At 47.3% G+C, this 24,997-nt stretch overlaps 4 protein-coding genes across 5 annotated transcripts in view; all 4 read left to right on the forward strand.

The window, feature by feature from the left end:
- The first annotated feature begins 1,033 nt into the window (after window positions 1–1,033).
- Window positions 1,034–9,121, forward strand: LOC120961319 (glycine receptor subunit alpha-3-like). The gene is made up of 5 exons (XM_040385023.2): window positions 1,034–2,113; window positions 5,487–5,572; window positions 5,707–6,161; window positions 6,278–6,513; window positions 6,610–9,121. The coding sequence occupies exons 2-5, from the start codon at window positions 5,496–5,498 to the stop codon at window positions 7,171–7,173; spliced, it is 1,332 nt and encodes a 443-aa protein (XP_040240957.1). The 5' UTR covers window positions 1,034–2,113; window positions 5,487–5,495; the 3' UTR covers window positions 7,174–9,121.
- Window positions 9,122–10,109: 988 nt separating this feature from the next.
- LOC120950517 (hsp90 co-chaperone Cdc37) lies at window positions 10,110–12,178 on the forward strand. The gene is made up of 2 exons (XM_040368623.2): window positions 10,110–10,341; window positions 10,486–12,178. The coding sequence occupies exons 1-2, from the start codon at window positions 10,309–10,311 to the stop codon at window positions 11,629–11,631; spliced, it is 1,179 nt and encodes a 392-aa protein (XP_040224557.2). The 5' UTR covers window positions 10,110–10,308; the 3' UTR covers window positions 11,632–12,178.
- Window positions 12,179–12,709: 531 nt separating this feature from the next.
- On the forward strand, window positions 12,710–14,652 carry LOC120953193 (gustatory and odorant receptor 24). Its single transcript, XM_040372937.2, has 3 exons — window positions 12,710–13,247; window positions 13,337–14,368; window positions 14,448–14,652. Exons 1-3 carry the CDS (start codon window positions 12,873–12,875, stop codon window positions 14,553–14,555), a joined length of 1,515 nt encoding a protein of 504 aa, XP_040228871.2. The 5' UTR covers window positions 12,710–12,872; the 3' UTR covers window positions 14,556–14,652.
- A 5,998-nt stretch (window positions 14,653–20,650) lies between these two features.
- The window catches only part of LOC120948956 (uncharacterized), a 56,363-nt gene continuing 52,016 nt past the window's right edge, over window positions 20,651–24,997 (forward strand). For both annotated transcript variants that reach the window (XM_040365840.2, XM_040365842.2), the window contains exon 1: window positions 20,651–21,393. The gene's annotated coding sequence lies outside the window, so the exon portion shown is untranslated. The remainder of the gene's footprint in view (window positions 21,394–24,997) is intronic.

Raw genomic sequence — 24,997 nt, forward strand, 5'->3', positions numbered from 1 at the left:
CAATGCACCGCTCGACCGCCAATTATTGATTGATTTGCCTGGTTAAACCAGCCCCTTTTCTGGTAGCATAAATCCACCACACACCCTCTCATCCAAGGGGGGTGAGCAAGTCAAGCACGGGGCACGGAGCCGCCCCACGTGACACTAATGAGGTTGAGCGTAAATCCAGCGTGTAAGCTATTTTTAAACCACGTTGTTTGAAGGATGCTCTCCTGCGTGGCTTATTTATGTTACACATAGGTGCTCGAATGTGCCAGGTTTCGGAAGCTGTTTGGTTCCGGTGTTATCGTGGCAGCAGTTCGATTTGCATCGTTTGATCTTACGGCGTATCGGGCTGGTACCCGGCTGAAGATTGTCTATTAATGAGATGCCCTCCTGAGACGCACTCCAAAACTCAACCAAACAGGACGAATCGAGGGCCTTGTGTTGTACACACATACGTATACCTCCCCCGAGGAATGGAGGATAAGCACCACCCACAGCACAAAAGACCAGAAAGGGTGTCGAGTGGTTTTTAGACGTAAATTTAGCAACCGAAAGAGATGGGAAGCGCATACAAAGTATGACAAATATGATACACTTTACATCCTTTAATGCGGAGCTAAAGTACTAGAAAATAACAGTACAGATGATCATCTTAACCTCTTGCCTTTGGTCATGGGGGAGACAATGTTGGTTCGATGGGAGGTAAGAGAAGAGCACTGCAGACTTTTCCGTACAACAATGGCAACCTTTCACCCTTCCGTTTCCGAGCTTCTAAAAGGGTTTCCCCTCCCCTCCCTCTCCCATCATTAGGTGGTTTATTTCGGCAATAGTGCTCTTTTGGTGCATCCAGTGTGTATCGCATCAAAGCTTAAGTGCCCATGGCCCGAGCAATACCCAATATGTAAGGATATTTCTATTTGTGTGTCTGCATGTTTTCCATTTGTTTGTTAGCTTGCCCAAACCCCCCCCCTCCCTCCCCTCCCAGCAGCTTGATCCCACACTGCCTCAGCACTGCAATAATCTGGCTAAATCTCTTTCGCTACTTACACGCCACCACCTTCAAGATCCACCCCATCGTTCCATCCTTTTGTTCGGTGCCACTAACGACCGCGGCACACACACACTGGAGCAAAGGAGGAGTAAAGAATTCTGTTACTCTGTGTCCTGCATCCTTTCCTGCATCGCCAAAAAGGGAAAAGGGATGACAAACTTAAAGGGACTAATGAGCCCGACCGGGACAAACACATTACCACTACAAGCGGACGCGCACACACCCACACACACACATACACCCATAGATACTCTCATGGAAGGTATACAATGGCCCGGAATCACTGCAGTCACTGGCAATGATGAGCTCCAAGCGCGCGCTGATGATGAGAGATCAAGGACACTCGAACGAACAAAGGAGGCGCAGAAGAAAACTGGCTGACTGGCTCGCTAGCAACGGCGAGAGAGAGAGAGAGAAAAGAGCTAGAAAGAGTGAGAGCGAGACAACAGAAGGAAAATTGGCGCATCTCTGGGGGGAGGGTGGTGTCCATCGGTACGGTACGGTAGGATAAAAGTGGACCCCCAGAACCCGCTTGTGCTGCTGCTGCTGCTCCTGCCGCCCCGCCGTCACCGTCAGGGATGCTGGAATCTATTTAAGACCGCGCGGCCACCGGGAAATGGCTCAGTTCAACGTTCCATTTCGGCCGTGAATGATCGCGTTGCTATGCTCGTCATGCGCGTGTGTGTAAATTGTGTGTGTGGAAAATTTAAATTTACACTCTAAGGATACAGCAGGCTTATCGGTTAAAGCAGGCTTCATCCAACCAAGCTCGATCGATCAGGCCCAACAAAAACCTCTAATGATCAACGGTGATCGGTGGGCGTTCGGTCGGTGGTGGTATTGTGCCGGGCCTGCTTCGATCCGGTGTGACCAAACCGTTGCCCTGGACAGATAATGAACCTCTCGCAGTGTTGATGTTGCTGTTGGTGTGCTAGAGAATCATTAAAAAAAAATAATATTTGTGAAACCAAATTGAAACCGCGTGTCTGTGTGTGTGCATTGCAAAACTTCCAGCAGCCAACGGATAGCAATAAGGATAGCAGTTTGTTTCTCCCATCATAACGTTATTATTAGCAGGTGGGTTTTGTTGGGTAATTTTTTGAAACATTTAGGTTAAAAAAGACGACCGTTATGCTTTACCGGGTTTTCCAGGAGTTCTCACAGCTGTGGGACACTTTATTGACTCTTTCATACGCAAAATGAATTTATTGTAATGGGAATTGGACTCTATAGCATCCGTGTTGGACGAATCCAACAGGAATTTCCAAGGAGCCTGTCCAAAAAGCGTACCATAGAGTCCAATTTCCAACATATGCAGTTCACTTCCAATAGGAAAGAGTCAAGGAAGTGTCCGACAAGTATGAAAACCCCTGTAGAACCCTGTAATTACGCGTACTAATTGTATTAATATCAGTATTTTGATACATTCAAAATTAAGTGCAAGTCAATGGAAACAAACGATCTTGGGGAACTACAATATAATTTAAAATAGAATACAGTGGATACCATCGCATAACGAGTTTACACCATTCCGGTGACACACTCCGTTATACGGAAAACTCGTTATGCGATAAGCTGCTTTTTTTTAGTAACATAATTGGCTTTGAAATAATGTTAAAACAACACACTACCGACAGTGGTACACATGGTAGCCGCATCGGATGAATCGATTCTAGACATCAAAACAATGACATTTTTACCGTTTTTTTTTTCATTCTAAAACCATTGGCGTTCGTGATATAAAAAATATGGATAAAAAAACGCGAATTTTGTTTTGGTTGTTATGCAAAATTTTGGAGTAGTTGTGAAAGATTGAAACTTGCACATTATCGGAAGAACTCCTTTTGAGAAGTATCCAATGTACTTTAACCATTTTGGTCTGGCAGGTTTACGGGATAGAAACGTCTGTTTGCTACTAGACCGCACGTGAATCAAATCCAGTGTCCCTCACACACAGAACCTACGGTACATCCTGCTACGGGTGAAATAAATCAAATAAGGGATTGGCGCCAGTACACGACGGGATCAGATGTTTGGTTTCATTAGTTTGATAGTGTATAGTGCAATTATTAAAAAAAAAATATTGAGCCTAAACTTGCTCGCTAATCAAAATGTGAGCAGAGTTAGCATGGTTTGCCAGTTTTAAGTGATTTCTCTCTAACTCTCTCTTTCTCTCTCTTTATTACTTTATTCTTGTGGTTTATGGAACTCTAATCAGGCAATATGGTCTCGTGGTACAGTCGTCAATACGTACGACTTAACAACATGCCAGTCATGGGTTCAAGTCTCGTCGAATGCACCGGTGCCCCCCATACGTAGGACTTATTATACATTGAGGATAATAAAAATTAAGACACTGAAAGCCAAGCCCAACTAGAGTAGTACAGGTATAGGCCTTGACCTTGACCGACAACGGTTTTTTGTGCCAAAGAAGAAAAAGAATCAAGGCAATATTTATATAATTTTTGCAGGTCGCAGAAGAAACGTGACGTCTATTACCCAATTAAAGCTAATAAAGGCAAATGTGGACCAAATGAAGCAGCCCGGCTTTGCGTGGTAATGACTTAAGTCTCGAAAGCCTGTATAGGCCGGACATGTCCACTTAGGACGTGTTACGCCAAATAAAAGTAGAAGAGAACTCATCACGCACCTCTTTCTGGTTACAAAACAGTCAATTTAAAATTTAAATACTTTACTATCCGTTTGTCTGTGAACTTCTTTTCCCTCCCAAAGTGCATCATGATGTTGTTACATACTAGCACATATTAGGTCCTGCTGCCAAACACTCCCATCACCTTCGACTAAACCATCCTGCTGCTACTGCTCTTGCTGTAGCTGTTGTCGTCTCACCTCGACAGCATCCTTTTTTTGTCTTCTCTCCTATCTCCGTTACAAGGAAACAAGTGCACAAGAAGAAAAAAAAAACGCTGCACTCTCCAAAATGCCCTTTTCATCATGTCCCGCAGTAGGAACAGTGGGTGCTGATTTTCAAGTAATTATAAAAATAGGAAACCCCGCTCCCACCCTCCCTCCCTACCCTTCCGGCAACGCTATTACCATCGCGCCCTACAGAAAAGAAGTAGAAGAAGGACGATTTAAAGATACTTATCGAGAGCGGCTTGAGCGTGTGGTTTGATCGACGTTGCGCGCTAGGTACGAGGCTCTCCTCCAACGCCCAAGCACACTGAAGTCACGGTCACAGGAGCCATCCTGTGCCATCTAACCTTCTCCTCCCACCTACCCACCGCCGCTCTTGTGCATTCGCCGTGATTATCGTACCCACTCTATCCATGGCCGATGGTCGGACGAGCAAAACCCCGGGAGGGAAGGCGTGAGCGCTAAACCGGGAGCGCGAACCAGTGCGAAAAATCGCTGACAAGTACGGTTTTGTTCCGCTTCCGTTACACCATGCAATGCGTGGTGAAGAGGCAGGGGGGGGGGGGGGGCGGAAGGTTCCATGGCGCTTGTCAACAGCTTGTACCCTTCGCATGGCATTATGCTCGTTTGCTCACGGTCTATTGTTCTTTTCACACGCGAGGGGAAGTGCATGGTGCCAGCGAACGGTCCAGCCATGCGACCGAGGTGCCCTTGCCCCGCCTCCCTCATATTGGTATTATTCATTACAATCGGGAGGGTCCGGTCATGCTGTAACCGATAATACTTGTCGGTTTTCATAGGGATGGAGAAGAAGACACACACACACACACACACACACACACTCAAGTGGCATCTTCAGCGGGTTTGTCGTCTCGAAGCAAACGAGCGTACCAGCCGGGGCAGTGAGTAGTAGCAGAAGTAGTAGTAGTAGTAGTAGTAGTAGTAAACGGAAGCAGTGTGAGAGCCGTACAGACAGGGCACGGGACACGGGACACGGGACCCACTACTAGTTATGACGTTAATCGCTCGTTTCCCATTCGCCTGCGCTGCTGGGCACGGCCTCCCCTAGGCAAGAATTGAGATAGGTAAAACGGTTCTACAGTACATACAGGATTTTCAGAGTTTTCTCCAAGCCCGAAGCATCCTCATTGCATGGGGCGAACCCGCGGCTAGGGCAAGGGCAATTGTTTCCGTCCCGTCCCGTGAAGCCCCCCGTGTGCACGCGGGTATGCAACCCGATGTTGATCTTCCGATGCGGCGCTATATGCAAAACCGATTACTCTCTGAGCATGATTGTGTTACGACAAACAAAAGAAAGGGAAGAAGGAAAGCGGGGAAAAAGGCATTATCTTGCACTGCAAACAAGATTTGATCATTGTTTGTTACATACACCACAACCGGGGCAGCAAATCATAGGGAGGCCGGTGGAGCAGAACCTGTGTGCCTGGGACATGTCGGATAATACCCACCCACCCCACTGTTTTTTGTTTGATTTCGTGCAGCTGCATTGTGTGTGTACTTTTTCTCTCTTTCTCACACACTGTCTCCGTTTCCTGTATCGCTTCTTCCACAGACAAGTGACATGCTGGTGCAGTATGCGATAGGTGGACTGCTACTGATGGTGGCACAATGCGTTCGGGAAATCAATGGCGAGTATCAGTAAGTCAGCGCCACCCCATCCAATCCGCTTTCTGTGTGCCACTGATCTATGAAGAGAGGAGAAAACAATTATTACATTATTTGTTTGTTTGTTATTTTTCTTCATTACCTCTCCATCAACCCCAAACGCCTAGAACCAGTCTCACGTTCAACGATATCCTGCCGGAGGACCCGAAGCTGTACGACAAGATGCGCCCGCCGAAGAAGGAGGGCCAGCCGACGATCGTGTTCTTCCACGTCACCGTCATGGGGCTGGACTCGATCGATGAAAACTCGATGACGTACGCGGCGGACATCTTTTTCGCCCAGACGTGGAAGGACCACCGGTTGCGGCTGCCGGAAAACATGACGTCCGAGTACCGGCTGCTCGAGGTGGACTGGCTGAAGAACATGTGGCGGCCGGACTCGTTCTTCAAGAATGCCAAATCCGTCACCTTCCAGACGATGACCATCCCGAACCACTACATGTGGCTGTACAAGGACAAAACGATCCTGTACATGGTGAAGCTGACGCTGAAGCTGTCCTGCGCGATGAACTTCCTGATCTACCCGCACGACACGCAGGAGTGCAAGCTGCAGATGGAAAGCCGTAAGTTGTGTTGTCCTGTGTTTGACTGTTGACTGTGTTTCTCTGTGTGTGTGCGTTCGTCCGTAGTACTTACTTGCTTGAGGTCGGCATGGCTTGCTTTGTTTGTTTGCTTTCAGTTTCCCACACGACCGACGATTTGGTGTTCCAGTGGGATTTGGAGGTGCCGCTGGTGGTGGATGCGCACATCGAGCTGCCGCAGTTGGCGCTGGTCAAGAACTATACGGCCGACTGCACCCAGGTGTACTCGACCGGGAACTTCACCTGTCTGGAGGTGGTGTTTGTGTTGAAGCGACGCCTCGGCTACTATCTGTTCCACACCTACATTCCGACCTGTCTGATCGTCATCATGTCGGTGAGTGTTTTTGTTGTTGTTGCTTGGTACACCATTCGGACCAGGAATTTAAACCTTTCTTTCTTTCTTTCTTTCTTCATTCCCCCCGCTTTACAGTGGGTTTCGTTCTGGATCAAACCGGAGGCGGCCCCGGCCCGGGTTACGCTCGGCGTCACGTCCCTGCTAACCCTCAGCACGCAGCACGCCAAATCGCAGGCATCGCTGCCGCCCGTCTCCTACCTGAAGGCGGTCGACGCGTTCATGTCCGTCTGTACCGTGTTCGTGTTTATGGCGCTGATGGAGTACTGTCTGGTGAACATTGTGCTGGGCGATTCGGATCCACCGTCGCCGCCGAAACCGCACCCGCCCAAGATGGACAAGTTTTTCGACTTTACCGCGAAAAACGGCAAGCGCAACAGCAAATCGCACGAGCATCCGCACGACATACCGATCACCACGTTCCAGCGGCAGGAAAGCACGCTGCTGCTGTCGCCCGTACCGCACATCCAGACGATACCGCCACCGCCGTGCAAGCCGGCCTCGGCCATACCGAAGCTGACGCCCGCCCAGATGCGGCTCAAGCGGGCGATCAACATCGATCGGTTTTCGCGCGTCTTTTTCCCCTTTCTCTTCACGCTGCTGAACGTCACGTACTGGATCATGTTTTACGAGTATATTTAAGCACGGGGTTTTTGCAGGTGTTTTAAGGGGAAGGGGGACGTTGGTTGGGGGGGTGCTAAATGATAGATATCCCGCATTCCATGCTTATTTATTAATGTGTTTATTCGTAGCGATAGAGAGAACGCTTGACGGAATGCTAACGAGAAATGGTTATATTACACTAGCTAAAAACAAAAACACTTAGCTTAGATTGTAGAAGCGCACAACGCGCTCACCAGCGGAAGAAGGAAAAGGAGAAACTTGTAAATTATTAAATACACCGTACGCCTCCATGCAAAAGGATTTCAAGTAGTCAAACAGAAGCGGTAGAGTGGTTGCATAAAGATAAGAAAGTAGCATTGATAGGAATCTAGGGACGATGGGGCGAAACCAAACCACTCCAAACACCACTCTGGTGTTGGGTCACGCTCCCCGTTTGAGCTTATGGGAGACCAGGCGACTCCTTCAATCCAAAGTCACCGCGCGGGATAACCCGACATAAGATGCCAAATATTAAGCCTACAGATAAGACGCTCTAGTGTGTTTCATTAGTATATTAGTGCCGTGCAATTGTTACACTTTAAGCAGCTCCAATTGTCCAATGACGCCATTAATAATGTATTGTTACGAATAGAATCTGAAGCTACACGCACATAGGGTAACTGTACCAGTTTTCGGCAGTGTACCTATTTTCGGCAGGGTAGCTAAAAACGTGAAATTCTGCACAAATGCGGTAAAAAATTTCACAAAATACAATTTTGTAGTGAAGGTGTACTTATTTGATATTCACATACGAAGTTTCACACCATTTCATTACGTATTTTCCAAAATATCAAATAAATTGTGCTTTTTTTCGGCAGCTTTGCTGTCAGCCACTCGTTCGGCAGGTTTTGTGATTAAGAGAATCAGAACAGTAAAACAATGAAAAAGTGGTGTATATTAAAGATTTTATGCTTATTTAATTTATTCTAACTTGTTCGGAATTTTAAAATCGCGATAAACAGGTTATTTTTCACTTTAAATGCTGCCGAAAATAGGTACACAGTAAATGTTCATTTTTGACAGCTCAATGTTGTGGGCTCGTGCCGAAACTCGGAACAATAACACACTTTGAATTTGGCTGAATATTCCTTTTAAAATTGATCAGAACACTACAATGCGTATGTCGACACATAATATGACCTTTCTTGTACCAAATATCACCAATTTTACGACAAACAATGCACTAACTTAAGAGAAAAATAAATATTTGTAAGCCAGTTCGCACCGTACGCTATAACCATCAAACTGTCAATGGCTGCTCTGTTTAAACGTCGCATCAAAATGGCTGTCAAAACGGGCCAAAATAAGCAACATAAAATTAATAATTAAAGTGCTTTTTAACACCAATCTTAGGAAAGTAAGAGTGTTAAATTGCTTTAAACATTTTTTTTTGTACATATTCACATTGATACAAACATTTTCTGACCCGTATTCGCGCTGCCGAAAATAGGAACACAGCCTGCCGAAAATAGGAACAAACTGCCGAAAATAGGAGCAAAATCAATGTTTGCATTTTCACGAATATTTATGAAAAAGGACTTTGAACCGGCAAATTAAAAATATTGTAACATACTATGATAGTTTATCAACCAGAATAACAACACTTTCAAGAAAAATAATGAAAAATATTGATGTGTGAGCAATTTTTGTGAAACTGCTGCACTAGCCTGCCGAAAACTGGTACAGTTACCCTACTCACACCTAGTTTGTATTAATTTGTGTTTTTTTCCTCTTTCCAATAGGTAAATATAGTGTCACTGTATTGCACAACCGAGGCGTTGTACAAACGGTTACAAAACAGGCAAAAAATAACGATATTAAACGCAAGCTAAGAATACTACTTACCGACAGTTAAATTGTAAGCGTAGTAAAAACCCATCTGACGCTACTATCGTAACATGATTCTCAATAAAGTAAGAAGAAAAAAACACACACACAAATTGGCTTGTTTAAAGATAGATATATTTTTTGTACAATTTGCCACACATGTGATTGTTTTCTGTTTTAATTTCATTTCGGTAGAAAACGGTTATTTTTTGGAAAATTCCAGAGCATGTGACACCCAGGCAGCAAACACAACACCCAAGCGACAGCGGATACAACCCAGTGGACAAGCTTGTTAGGAGGGACAAATAAGCTGTTGTAGGAAACAATGGAAACGAACACAACTGGTAGCGCTTTGCAGTCTGAACTCCTTGGTTGAGGTTAAACTTTGATTCCCTGTCAACTATTGAATATGGGCTTTTAAGTTGACATGTTTTTGCATGCAAAAATTTTCTTGAGCGTTGAATTACAAATCATGCCAACTAAAAATCGTGCAACATTTTAATTATTACTGTACATTGTCGATATTATGAGCAAAATGCTATGCGATTTGTGATAAATATTTTTGTTTACTTTGTTTTCTCAATATTCATATATTTATTTTATCCAGTTCCTTCAGAGAGAAATGCATTTTTCTCCCTTATCCATTCGCCTAAATATAGTCTAATAATGTCCCACCGTGAAGCGTGAAATCGATGACATGCAATGATATTCGATGAGAACTCCATACATAAACAATCTGTTCCTTGGCGAATATTTTGAAGCCATGTGCGAGTGCGTGGAAAAAATGGCCTTTCATCGAATGCCACCATACACGATGACAGTTGAATACATACATGTGAGCGTGAAATGCTTCAGCGATATTGATTCAACTACTTTTTTCTAGCTACAAAAATAAATGCTGTAGTAAAAGGGTTTATTTAGCAATGAATCGTATATTGCTAGACTTTCCAAACGGAAATTTCAACGTGATTTAAAATTCCCGTGATACGGTTTCGTTGTCAAGGTCTTAATAAGAAACTGTTAAGCTGAAACCGTACACGAACATGTTACCTGGGTGTGTCGTCGTCAAATGACAGGAAACATCTAGAAGGCAAAAAAACACACATCTGTCAAACAGGGAAGCAACAAAAAACAAGAGGTGCAGTGAAAAAGCGCTCATTCCAAGCGGCTAGCGGTTAAATTGGAAGAATTGTGCCGGAAATACGCGATACATCCCAGTCACGAAAGTAAATTTCCAGTAAGCTTTACCTTTTTCGCCGTAGGGTAAAAGCACACAGCGGCATAAAGATGGTTGATTACAGCAAATGGAAAGATATTGAGGTAGGGGCTTCAAATGACTGACGTTCGGGAGACCGAAATGCAGCACGCATTTATCAACAAAACCACCTTGTTGGGGAGTGTTCTTCTTTTTGGCTGTGGCCCTTCGGAGATATCTAACAACTGCCAATCCATTCTGCTAAACAGATCTCGGATGATGAGGACGACACGCATCCCAACATTGACACACCGTCGCTCTTCCGCTGGCGGCATCAGGCCCGCGTCGAGCGGATGCAGGAGCAGGAGAAAAAGAAGGAAACGGTAGAGAAGAAGAAGCAAACGACGGCGGAAAAGCTGAAGGAGGCGAAGGATAAGCTGCAGCGGCAGGAGGGCAATCTGGACGAGCTGAAGAAAATCATCGACGAGCTGGAGAAGGAGCAGGAGCGCGTGCGGCAGGAGGAGGAAGAGCTGCGCAAGAAGGAAAAGTCGCAACCGTGGAACGTGGACACGATCAGCAAGCCGGGCTTCGCCAAGACGGTCATCAACAAGAGTGCAATCAATCGCCGGGAGGAGGAGCTGACAGAGGAGCAGAAGGAGATGAATCTGCGCGATTTTATCAAAAAGTACGAGAAGCAGATGAAGGAGTTCGGCATGCTGCGGAAGTACGACGATTCGAAGAAGTACCTGCAGGACAAGCACCACCTGGTGTGTGAGGACATGCCCAACTATCTGGTCATCTGGTGCATCGAGCTGGAGATGCAGGAGAAGCACGAGCTGATGGCGCACGTGGCCCACCAGTGCATCTGCATGCAGTACATCCTGGACATTGCGAAGCAGCTGGAGGTGGACCCGCGGGCCTGCGTCGCGTCCTTCTTCCAGCGCATCCAGGAGGCGGAGAACGAGTACAAGAACCAGTTCCTCAGCGAGATCGAAGCGTTCAAGGAGCGCATCCGCAAGCGGGCCCAGGAGAAGCTGCAGAAGCTGATCGAGGAGCAGGAGGAGGAGGAGCGCAAGGCCCGGCTCGGACCGGGCGGGCTGGACCCGGTCGAGGTGTTCGAATCGCTGCCCGAGGAGCTGCAGAAGTGCTTCGAGACGCGCGACATCGGCATGCTGCAGGAAGCGATGGCCAAACTACCGCCGGAGGAAGCCCGCGTACATCTGCAGCGCTGCATCGACTCGGGCTTGTGGGTGCCGGATGCAAAGAGTGCCGCTGCGGCGACGTCCGGCAGTGGGGTGGTCGCGGCTGAGGGTGGAGATGATGCAGAGGAGGAGCCGGTGTACGTGGAGGCAAAGCCCAAGAGTGAAGATGCGCAAGCGGAATGTGATAGTAAGGAGCAGGAGGTGGCGAAGTAAGCGTTGTGAGTCATTCTCTGCGGTAAGAACACTCGGTCACAGTGCGCCATGTAGCATATACGTTTACAGAAACAAAACATCCTTTCCCAACGCTTCTCTGCAAAGTTCTAGGCAGCAGCAGCTCTACGCAAGGCCAACTACGCAAGTGCGGGCAGGTTTAGACAGGGCAGGAGAACAGGTGCGGTGTAGTGTATGCGAAAAATCAGTTAAAATGTAGAATGTGTTCAATGCTGCAAACCTCATAGAATGGCCTAGCTTGGCATGTATTCGACACACATACAGAGCAGGCATGTATTCATTGCGTAGAAATAATGTATTTTATCCATCCGTCGTCATCCATACTCCAGAACTACCTAGTTGAAGATATTGTTTTTTCGTAAGAAAACATGCTTTTTCGTCTACAAAATTTGAAGCGACGTTTAGTTTAACATTATGGAAAGAAACTCATTTCGCGTGACCAATCTAACCATCCTATCTTATGTCTTCTTAGAATAGCGTAGTTTTGTATTGAAATAATTGCATACAATATATAAAGAATGCCATAATATTTCCGTTTTTTCATTGCCACTTTTCTCCATGAACAAGAGTTGTTAAAAGGTGTTCCATTATTCGGGTGGACAGTTTTACAACTTAATCAGGTTTTTTATATTCCCGTTTACTACGGGTGATGTTTCTTCCCAAAAAATGCCCCCACGAAACCCATTTTATGTGCATTTAATCTTTGAAGATAAACTTTAAAAGCGGAATAAATCAAAACACCTCTCAGGTGACGCACGAAGACAGGCATTAATAATCCGCTTAAACGCTGCTACCCACAAACGCGTGCAGGGGATCGCCTGTCTTCGTTTGGTCCATTTCTCACTAATCACTAAACAGTACTGCTGATGCCCTTGAAGGACTAATATAGGGGATCGATTTTATGCACTACGTTCGCTAAAAGGTTTAATATCTATGCAGATAAGGCTTCATTGGAGCCTGTGATGATGGTGCATATAGTATTGACTAGAGTGACGAATGGATGAAGCCACTCGTCTCAAGACAATGGATCAATAAAATGCGTCCTTCTTTTGTAGGGCATCTAGGGCACACACACCTAGCAAAGAAGGGCGGCTTACACGGAGAAGGTGCCTGTGATGTGTTGTTGACACTGAATAATTAAATAATTCCATCCATGCCCATGCACAGCTAAAGCGGGCACAGGCATAGCACCATCGATTATCCATTAACCTTCAAGACTGGAAATGCACATTGGGCTGGCGACCAACGCCCCAAAACGGAAAGTGATCGCAGAGTCTGCGAACTCCCCAAAACACATTCCCTTGCAAGACGTCATCCCTACCGGGGGTAAGCTGGAATTTGGACTGGACACCGTTGCCACAGCCATGAGTCTCTACTTCAACGCGGACACGATGCGCATCGAGAGGAGTTCGGTGCACGAGCCAAAGCGCAACCGGAACGTGTTTCTCGACGTAAAACCCATCGCGGATGACGCGAACGTGAACGTGCCACCACGGCAGGCCGCCAGACGGAACGCGACCGTGTTTAACAATCGCGTTGGCTTTCCACCGCTGACACCGAAGGAGGCGTTTGTGGATGCGGTCCCTGCGGATCAAACGGTGAGTTACATGGGAAAACGACTGACTCCATATCACGTGAGGAACATTTCTTGACACTCTAATTGAGGTTTATGCTTCTCCGCGGTTAGTGTATGGTGTTTGAGAGCTCCAAACCGATCTACCTGGTGCTGCGTGCCATCGGTGTGCTGCCGTACACGCGGCTCCCGTCGGGCGGAACCGCTTTTGTCCTTGCCTCCCCGTCGATGACGTACTGTGTGCTGTTTTTCCTGCTGCTCACCGTGTACATTGCCTTCATCCTGCTCAATCGCATCGAGATCGTGCGCACGCTCGAGGGTCGCTTCGAGGAGTCCGTCATTGCGTACCTGTTCATCGTGAACATTCTGCCGATCCTGATCATACCGCTGATGTGGTACGAATCGCGCAAGGTCGTGTCGGTCGTGAATGGGTGGGTCGATTTCGAAACCGTCTACCGGGAAACGTCGGGCCGGGCGCTGGAGTTGCGCCTGCGCACCAAAGCGCAGGTCATAGCGATCCTGCTGCCGATCCTGTGCTCCCTCTCGGTCGCCATCACGCACGTGACGATGGTGGACTTCAAGCTGCTGCAGGTCATCCCGTACTGTGTGCTCGACACGATCACCTACATGATGGGCGGGTACTGGTATATGGCCTGTGAGACGCTCAGCATTACCGCGAAAATACTGGCGGAAGACTTTCAGCGCGCGCTGCGGCACGTCGGCCCGGCGGCGAAGGTGTCCGAGTATCGGTCGCTATGGTTACGGCTGAGCAAGCTGGCACGGGATACGGGCTTTTCCACCTGCTACACGTTCACGTTCATCTGTCTGTATCTGTTCTTCATCATAACGCTTTCGATCTATGGGCTGATGTCGCAAATTTCGGACGGCTTCGGCGTGAAGGACATCGGGCTGGCGGTGACCGCCTTCTGTAGCGTGGGGCTGCTGTTCTACATCTGCGACGAGGCGCACTACGCGTCGTTCAATGTGCGCACCAACTTCCAGAAGAAGCTGCTGATGGTGGAGCTGAGCTGGATGAACACGGACGCGCAGACGGAGATTAATATGTTTCTGCGTGCGACCGAGATGAATCCTTCCAGCATCAATCTTGGCGGGTTTTTCGACGTTAATCGCACGCTGTTTAAGTCGGTAAGTCACGGGTCTGGTGTGGATGAGGGGGGTTTAGTGTCGATTGATGATGTGGGATGTTTTAACACCATATTTCTAGCTGCTTGCCACGATGGTTACGTATCTGGTGGTGTTGCTACAGTTCCAGATCAGTATTCCCGATGAGCCCAGCGCCATGCTGATGCACAGTAATTCGTCCCATTCTTAGGAGCACGTCTGGAGCACGATCGTAAAACGAAGCGTCTGGTAGGTAAGGTGATCAGGACATCCCTAAAAATGCTTAATAAAATCGTATCGTTACACCATCTTTGACAACTTTATTCTTTAAGATATCAACGGTAATCTTGTCTCGATTATCTCCCGCGAATGTTAATAGCACAACTTTGCGTCATTGTGTAGATATTTGTCTTGCTGCCTAATTTTACACTGTTATTTACCCTCCCCCTTCGCGTAATGGTACACTGTCACTGTGACCCATTATTGTACATCGAAAATGGTAATCCCCAGTGTATCCCTCCTGTCTATACGGTCTAGCGAACACTCAGAATCGCCACTCGTGAGGTGGTCTCCGACATGTATGGCGATGTGTACATAAACCATGGCCAGCTGAATGCACATTAACCGCATTATACTTTTACGATCATCCAGACCGCAGTAGCCAGAGAAAAAGCGGGGCTTACACATCATCACCTGGCATCACACCGGGTACGGTGGTCCGAAAATGGGAAAGGTGGCTGATTAAAGTCGGCAACCGATGATGGGTTGCAATTTGACTGGGGGAAATGCAAACCGCACCCAACTGCTGAGTGTACTTTGATTGAACCAATTGGTAATATGCAAATACTTTGAGTTTTGGCTGTTCCTAAGGGTAGTGTTAAGATTTCCAGATCGAGTGTTGACTTTGAAAGGCGAGTGTTGAGAGTCATATCGCAATAAAAAGCAATTGCAACGAAGCGGCTCGGTGGTATATTGCTAAATGCAACGGCTGTTACAAGTCCGGATATGGATCGTTCCTCATGCGGATCGTCCTCGCAGATAACGTACTTGACAAGTCCCCGCATTGAAATTGGTTCACGAAACACACACCACACCATACAGGAGGGAGATTTGCTGACGGTGGAGCTTTTTTCTGTGTTCACCTTCGAATGTGTTGTTTGTGAACAGATTTGTAAACAGCAGCCAGCGATAACCAGTCCGCGTTATATGCCCTTTTCACCAACTACACTCCCTCACCTTTACAGGAAGATATATGTTGTTTTGACTTGCGTCTGTGGCAGCTGAAGTTCCCATCACACTATTGGACTGTTTGGGCTAAGAATTTGCATGCCTCGTGCTTGCTAAATATGCGCGCGACGCCATACCTGAGCTAGTAGGAGCCCGACGTATGGTGTGGCAAAGAGGTAGTTGTGCTGGTTGTGTGCAATTTTTAATATGAAAATTACACTAAAATAGCTGCACCGCTTCAATGGTTCGAACAACAACATTGCGCTCTGGCGTAATTCATAGTAGCCATCAGCCTCCCCTCCCCTCATAGGTAACTACATAGTAACGCGCTCATAAGTAGGCTATGGGATGACGGTGGTATGAACGACTGACGGACGAAAAACTTCACACAAGCGACAAGGAATAGGGCGCCGCGGTGCCGTGGGCAACCGTTTTGTACAAATTTATGTGAATTATCGGCAACTCGGTGACGATGTACTGGCAGCATGGTTTTTGTTTTTTTATTTTTTACTGACAAACTTCGGCCAATCGTTAGACTTCATTGACAAACGACCTCAGCAAACCATCCACCGTAGTGTGCATACACAGCTGATGATCGATCGGTCACGATCAACATTACGGTTTCGGGGTCTGACGCCACTAAGCGCGCGAGGTGGCCGCTATGTGTGACTAAAAATAATCATCAGGTAGACAGCGGTAGTGGGAAGAACTCACTTGAAGCGGGCAAGCGGGGTTTTTTTGTGGGGTTCATGTGTTGATGTTTTGCTGTTATTTGCTGGTTCGCAAGGGAGGCTCGTCTGCTTTTGATCAACCTGTAAGGGGCATACCCAAATGCAGGGGAAAAAAGCATAGTCGTAAGATAAATTTGCAATGCTTTACGGTTGGCTTTGTCCGAGGGGAACTATTTTTATCCGCGTTGCTTCACATTATCCTGAAGAGTTTGGGCATGCAGATAGCTCAGGTATGGCGCCACTCCAGTGCCGTAGTTATTTTGGGAAAAGAAACATGTTGATGTTGATGCCAGTGCCTTTTTTCCCCAATTGTTGTGCAGAAGGACTCATTTCTAGTGGAATGTTGTTGCGCAAAACATTCGATTGTGTTTGGGGCAGGTTAGGTTTTGGCCGTTCTCGTGTCGATCATGAGATCGATGAGTTTGCAGCCCGCGTGCGTGATGTCTTCAGCGGATCTCCTTTCCAAAAAATACTGTCCCCCCTCTGAGAAAAGCTGAAGGTCAGCGCTGCGGTATTGCATGTAATTAAAAGCAGTTTAATAAAAATGATGATGCACCGCACCACTGAGAAGTCAATCAAAAATGCTCTTGTTCCCCCGCGGATTCGCCCAAAAAGGATCGTCACGGCGCGTTTTGATGGCTTTTGGTTTATGATGAGCAGACGCCGCTAAGGACGAAACGAGGTGCATTAGTGCAAAAGTAAGCTTAATTATTGTCGTATGACGTCGAAGGCCAATCGTTCGAAGAACCGGGCTGGTGGTATGATCGTTATCGGGCTGACGATGAGGGAGGAGCTGGCGCCTAGGTGAGGGCGCATTGGGCATAGGGACCATCATCTATCAGCAGGCCGTGTTGTCCCTGTGCTGCATCAGGCATTCGGGTGGCTAAAATATTGCACGATCGATCGATGAAACAGCTGTTCCCCCTCATGCTCCAAGAAGGGCAAACCATTTTTGTACATTGAGTGGACGAACATGTCGCCCTCCGAGAAAGAGAGAGAGAGAGAGAGAGAGAGGGGGGCGTATGTGCGGCGCGCTCGAACCCCTCCAGCCATGGTAGCTGACCCCATCGTTGGGTTTGGGGAGGCTATAAATAACTCGCCAATCGGATAAATCACCATTCTGGCCAAGTGTTTTGTGGCCATTAGCGAGCAAAGACAAGCAATAACAAGAAGAAGAAGAAGGAGAAGAAGTAAACAGAAGGACCTTCTAGGCCCACTGGGGGGATTCCGCTTGCGAGCACTTGCGAATTATAAATTTTAATGTCAAGCTTTTAAACGCACCAAACGCATACGACGAGACCTCGAGCTTTTTGGCCCTTTTTTGGACCCACCTAAGGCGACCAGGTAGAGCAGTACTGTGTTCTCTGACCAGGGGGCACTGTGGCCAGATGGTGCAGTCTGTCTGAAACGTGTCTGTGTGGTCAAGCACGATGCACCATCTTATCATCGCCCGTGGACGATTGAGTGGCGACGGTTCTATTCGTGTTACAGCGTGTCCACCAAAGCCCACCCGGACTGGGTGTAGCTGATGGGGAAAAATCAACGATTGGAGGATGAATTGGGAGGTGCAACGAAAAAAAAGGTGCCCCCGAGTGTCAATTGCTGCATTTAGGAACTGCTCGAAAATGCATCGATCCATCCGATCATGATGGTTGAGATGTGGAGGGCTCTGAGGGGTTGTTTGCGGTGCGGCTCAGAGCGAGAGAGAAAAGAGAGAAGCAATAACAAAAAATAAAATCAGTTGGATATATTGCTCTCACACATTATATGCACAGATTTAATTCATTCATTCGCCATATACGCCAACTGGAACAGGCCGTGTTTGTAGTGCTGAAGGTCGCGCCGCGCTCGCCCGCCATCGTAGTGTCGAATGGCTACGGTGCGGCCGGACGGGCGGTCACATCGGTTACATCGTCGCCGTCGTTGCCACCGCCCCACTGGGGAACCTCTTTACGAGTCGATGAGTTTGCCCCCCCCCCCTCTGGCTGGCCATCGTCGGCCTGCCCCGCGTAGTTGTGACCATCTGTCTCGGAAGGCAGAGATTTCCGTTCAGGAGAGGAGAACCCTTTTTTCTCGGGCACCGATCGAGATGAGTGATCTCTTCGCACGCACTTCCTCATTGGTTCGTCGCGAACGATGTCGAACTCTTGAGCGGAAAGAGTGCTGCTCTGTTTAATTGTATTGCCCGAAAGATGGGAAGAAAGATGTCAAAGCTCATGGTACTGCTTAGTTTACCATTTTATCATACAATAAGCTCGGTTACGATCAGCTGCTCTACAAGTTACGGCCAAAGTGTTTTGTAGAACAAATAGAGTAAACGATCTTGCCCCACAGTAGGCCGCCCGAAAGCGGCTCAACGGGCGGGCGTGTGCATAACAAGTGGGCGATAGGGTGCTCGCTATTAATTAGAAAAAATGTCCATCATTAAACGCAGCTTCCCAGCTCGGGCGGGGGGTAGCTTGCAACCGTTGGGGACGTGGATTGGTTGGAGCGAGGCAGTTTAATTGTATGCATTTGCAACAAACTACAATCGCATACACCAGCACTGTGCGTAGTTTTGTTTTAAACGTTGCGATTAACGTTACGCACGTGGGGTTGATGTTTGGCCGCAGGTAACGTTGCAGCAACGGCATCAATCTTATTACTCCCGCCGTTGTAGTTTACGATGCAGATTATGTCGTTTATCTTTGTTTGGTAAGGGAAGTTGGTGAAGATGAATATTGCATTTGTTCGTAAAAAGCACGACACAGATGGATTTTGTCTGGTCTGGATCGTGTATCGTGTTTAATGTTGAAATTAACTAAAAATAATCTTATTTTACTATACTAAACAGCTAAGATTGTACACCTGATATCGAATCATCTTCAATCTGCTGTACTAAGGCTATGCTGTGTCATTGGACTTACACACCCCAAAAAACGCCTTCCCTTATCTTCCCCTAACTGTTCAAAGGTTGTAGTAACAAGTTGCGTGTGCAGTGTGCTTAGAAGATCCTGCGTCAGTGTGTATCATGCTATCATGCCAACATCGGGAAGCACGAGATGCCACCATAAACGTGGTGTGGTGCGCACCGACTGTAGCGCAAACCCCCGCCAAACCACAAACCTTCAACAACGGCGTCATGTACCAAAACAAACGCAAACGCAGTGATAATCGGATCATTCAATATCGTGCCGATTGGGCTGTCTCGCAGTACCTTCGCATGTGATTTTTTCCCTTTTCCTATGTCTTTGTTTTTTAGCTTTCCTTGCCCTGCACTCTCGGTTGCGCTTTGATTTCTGAAAAGATTCACGTTCTACTGATAGACACGGTGGAAACGGTTCGATGACGCCACAGTTTGCTTTTTGCGGGCTCGGTCAGCTTGGCAGCAGCTTGGGAGGTTTTGCCAATCGTCCGATAACACTCAACCGGCAGCGGGATATATAGTTTGACGTCATACTGGCGCATGTCGAAACGCGCTACCTAAGTCCAAGCGCAGAGATATTGTGGATCTGCACTGGCAAAGGTGCTAGTCCATCACAGACAGTTGGTTGGTACTGGGCGCACTGGGCCCCATTCTAGGCCAGGGTATCAACATCTCGGTGGCCTGTGTGAGTGCGTCTATTTTGTTAATTGAACCCTATAAAAAACACGGAAAAGGGGTATCTTCCAGTGAGTAATCGAAGGGCGTCGGGAATTGTTTTGATCGTCCGACTTCGATGCCGTCTTTGCTGAGGGGAGTGTTGAGTTGATACATTTTTGATAACCCGGGCGGGTAGTTTGCGCTCCAAAGTTGAGGTGTGTGCCTATGGTTGTGATAAGACTGATAAAACGACTGCGAATGACTTACTGTGAACCATCGGTTTGGATCTGTCTGAACTGCTGACTGGTCTTCGATTTCTTCATTAATAAATGGTTGTACAGGAAACACTGCTTCTTTTCATCAACCATGAAGTAGTTGGATGTTATAAAGACACTCCAGGAATTTCAAAACCTGGACCTTGAAAAAGAAAATAGTTCCCCCCACTGGTCGGAGACGCGTTACTCATCGTTTCTCCCCCATTAGGGACAGGAAGCGACGATCGGCTTGTTCATTGACAACCCACAAAAGATACCACATGGTTTCGGCAAAAATTCCACATGCAAAGCCAAAAGGATCGCCAGATGATCGCTCCAACTCCACGGTGTAGCAATACGCACTATGACGGAAGGGCAGAGGAGAGCACACACAGAGTACGGGAGTCCCACACGTCCCACAAGAGCCGATCAGCAGCAGCAGCAGCAGCAGCCGATCTCAACCAGCCTCCGTTTTGAGTCGCCGTCGAGTCGGTGAGCATGCGTCACGTTTCTCGCGAGAGACGTGTGCGGCCGCGCGGTCCAAAGGTCCAGAGCGTGAGCGTGAGAGAGCGCCGTACGATCCGCACCGTGCGTGCGGGTGTGTGTGTGTGTGTTTCGAGCTCGAGAACCCTGCACACCAGCGGCGGGTCGATTCCGCAGCACGGCCAGCGACTATTAGTTTGCTTCGAACCGTCGGCGCGATCAGCTCTAGAGGGCAGTAGTAGCTCGCGTAAACCCCTGAGGAACTGAGCAGCGGAACCGCCACCACACCAACCGAACCTGGCTGGCGGGAACGGCATACTTCCGATCGAAGAGCCCTGTTGCAAGGGCGCCAGAGGTGGCACCCCCATCGTCGGAAGGGTTTCCGTGTTTGCTATACGAACGTTAAATAGCAGAGCAAGTACGTAGGAAAGTGACAAACATGATCGTTAGGTTCGGTGGTTCTTTGAATCCTCACCACGCGGTGAGATGATTGCAGAGTGCGTTTGTGCGATCGTGTCTGTGTGTTTGTGTGTGACAGTAAAATTTTGAAAAAAACAAACGTGAAGGTAACTCCCTAGTGATCCAGTAGGCGAGCCTCTTAAGCCCTTCTCGATTGGGGCGTTTTTCATGCGTTAGGAAAAGTGCTCGAAAACTCGAATCGTAGCGTGCTGTGTGAGTGTGTTTTGACCAGGATTATCAAACACACACACAAAAAGTGCAAACGCAGTGCTGGATATTAGAACAGTTGAAAATTGCGACAAGTGATAAAAGTGTGGGAAATAACACGTAAAAGTAAGTGAAATGCAAGAAGAAATGTTCGGCGAATTCTAAATCCGTTGAAAAAGTTGAGTAATACATTGGGGTTGCAAACGACAGGACCAGATCTCAAATTCGCCTTTGCGAATTAAAACTGTCACTTGCCAAACAGTTACCGCTGGAAGGAAGGCAAACGGGCACACACACACACATGAAATCTCCACGCACCTTCCCTCCAAACACTGGTACGTTTGGCTGGAGTGGAGGTTCTTAGGTCCCCGCGGTTTGCAAAACTTCACATACCAAACGGGAGACCTGCTGCACCAAGTGCCCAGGCCCAAATGAGTGGACCCGTGGTGTGTGTCCACCTGCCATCTTAATAGCAACAGCAACAAAAAAAAAGACACTAGGGGACACACAAAAGCAAGCAGGCCTGGGTGGGTTGTGTTGGCTTTCGTCCCACAACATATCCCGCACGCTCGCGCGCGCGCGAAATCGTACCAAGGTTTGATCGTATTTGAATTTTTATGACTTCGTCGCCAATCGGTGGGTTTTTAGTTTTTGTTTCTGCTTCCCTGTGGCTTCGTCATCCGGGAGAAGTGCACCAGCCAGTTCGGTTGTCCACTTTTCATGGTCAAATGGTGCGGGCTGATGGCTGGAAGAGTTTCGTTTGGGGTTTTTTTGTTGTTGCTGTAACGTTGCTGTTGATGAAAAATGAAATGTGTTTATTTTGGTAGAAAGATATCGGGGCGGGAAAGGATTAGCGGGTAATCTTCACTTTTATCCCTTTTCTACATATGTGTGTGTGTGTGTGTGCTTGATGTATGTTCGTTTCCTGCCCGAAATGAGTCCTATCTTTTCGGTGTGGGGAGAGATTTTTAATGCCGCTAATCTCTGCTTCGCTAAGTCAGGACTAGATAGAGCCTTCTGGTTGGTAGCAGGCGCTAGTAGCGACACTTACATGCAAACCATTACAAGGTGGTTTCAATCCAAAAATAAAAACAAACCACCCCTCGCTCCAATCCTATCGAAACCAATCCACCCACGGTGTATGGGACGGCTGTTTCAAGCAGAAACTACTTTTTACATCAGGTTTCCCTCTATTTGTGCAAATGCAGCTCGCTCGGATACGCTCGGTTTCGCCAACAGTTGCTACGGCGTTAGGTTTTGCACAAGATAAATGAACATTCATCAGAACCATCTACACCCTGCCGAGCTTTTAAGTGCAGCCCCAACTGCTTGCTATTGAAATTAATGACAAACAGTAAAACGAAATGAGTCGTTATTTTTTGGTTCAAAGACGGTTCTCATCGCTTAGTTTAAAATAAAAAAGGCCCGTTTCTTTTTTGTCTTCTATGCTCACCCCACTCGCGCCACATTCCTTAAGGACACTCAGTAAAACGATCGATTTAAATTCGGGTTTACCATAAACACGAGTTTGGGGCGATTTTGCGCAGACAATTAATTGAAATTTATCACCACAACACTGCTCGGTTTGTGGTTAATGGTGCTGTTGGAACTGGGTGGACGTTTCGAGAGCGATGCAGAACCATTTCCCAGTAACAGTCGATCGTCTGTTTTTGGAGGTGTTGAAAACCAAAGTATCCACATATCCACCGCTAAGAAGCGATATCGATATGATTCAGCGATAAACGAGCGGACGATCGCAAGTGATCTTCCTGCTATCGATGCAATGTGGTTAAACCGTTTTCGAACGGAATCGTATCGGTTGGCGCACCGGCGTAACCGCAATCGATGCTGGGATGCAGGAGAGGGTGTTAAAGGTGCTACGGCGATAATGCTCACTGAAGATTGACTTCTCAAGATCATATCTGATGAGGTGTTCGGTCGGTGGTTTATACTGCTCGCAGTGCAGCGCACATTTGTATCAGATAAATGGGTTTAATATCACCCGCCAAGACGGGGGGTGACTACAGGGAAACCAAACACAAAAGGACACAGATATACAACATATAACTTCACTGACATTGGCCAGACACTACACCAAAATGGCTGCACTGGTAAATTGGTTTTATGTATGATAAAAGGGAAAAGGGGCAAAAAACGGAAAACAACAAACACACAATTTTTACAATCGTTTTGCTACATTTAGCTTTCAATTTACGTCCAACGATCCCTTCTTGCTCGATCACCCTTCCACCCCAAAAACACTCCGCGAACCGAAATGTGCACTGAATGAAATCAATTTTTTTCTTCCTGCTCTCCATCATTGTCCGGTGATGAATGTAGTGTTTTGTTGTTTTCGGAACACCATTTCCTTTACCTTTACGAGCTTTTGTATCCGCTTTCCTTTCCACCACGCTCGCAGGGATGCAAAGCGAAATTCGAGAGGTATGTGTAACCCTGTCGAATTCCGCTTCCCATATTGAAGTCACCGCGAGTCCCCAAAAGCGGACCGGAGTCTGATGCTTTGATGCATTTTGGCAACCGGAATGGATTAACGATTTGCAGTGATTTATTGCAAGTTCGAATTTCATTAAGCGGAAGCATGTCGGCGGGTTTTGCTTTGCGAGGGCATTGTTGGGGGAGTTTGTGGCCCAGCATGTTAACGGGATTTGTATGCGGTTGTTGTCGGGAGACAACGGGAAGGAACAAAATTGTGTTTGATTACGATACAATAAAACAAATGAAGGTAGCATGATAAACGAAAGGTTTACGCCCGGTGTAGATTGAATGCACACGCGGCGGCGGGTACATGTAATCCAATTAACAGCGATACAATGCAATCTCCAGTGCTTGGTGTAAGTGGGTCAACCGGGGTTCGGGGTGCGGGCTTTTTGATCGATCAACGTTGCACCACAGGTGATCTTTCCTTGCGCTTTATCTCTCTACAACTCTTCACTCATGAATTCCAACAAGAATTGTTCCGCATCTCACTGGTGGTTCTAGCGAGTGGAAGAGCTAATTACGCTAGAATCACGCAATTCGGAAGATCGCTGCGTGTCGTGAACAGTTAGCGGGTTATAAATCATTCTTGTTCGTGTGCGGAATAATTAACGACCGGATCGATACTAAATGAAAGAAATGAAGCATCATAAACTGCTAGATGAAACCTACCAAAGATCCAGCATTGCCCTAGCGACCCAGGTCTGGGTGCTATATTCTGAATCCTGAACCGACTGGGCGTCTCTGTAGAACCCGCCGAATAGAATGTTTTAGATAGTATGCTCGTGTCATAAAGTATCAGTGATCAGCGCGCAAGGCATTGTGTTGGATGCTCCAAAGTCTTTAGGGTTCCTAGACATTTTAAGATCTCCCACTGCTCCTTCTTTGATTGTACAGTCTATACAACAAAGGAATGCTTCACCCGATCGATCAACAGTTCCGGCGCCCGCACAGGCATTAAAGGAGAAGCTAGCTATAAAATCGTACATTGACCGCCTTTTCTATGATTCCTTGTGCCAGTCAATCGAGTCAGAGACAACCAACCTAGCGCTGGGAGCACCCAAATTGCAGGGGCACCCAAAACAAAAACCCCCGGTTCCCCGTCTATCGTCTCACTGCCAGCGACACGTTGGGCGCCACTCGCTTCCATTTGGGGCAGAGTTCGGGGTTGGATCGTCATAAAACCGCACATTTACTACGTGATAATAATACCATATCGAGCGGTAGAGTGGCC

The sequence above is a fragment of the Anopheles coluzzii genome, chromosome 2 (genome assembly GCF_943734685.1).
Source record: "Anopheles coluzzii chromosome 2, AcolN3, whole genome shotgun sequence".
In the NCBI taxonomy this organism is placed as follows: Eukaryota; Metazoa; Arthropoda; class Insecta; order Diptera; family Culicidae; genus Anopheles; species Anopheles coluzzii.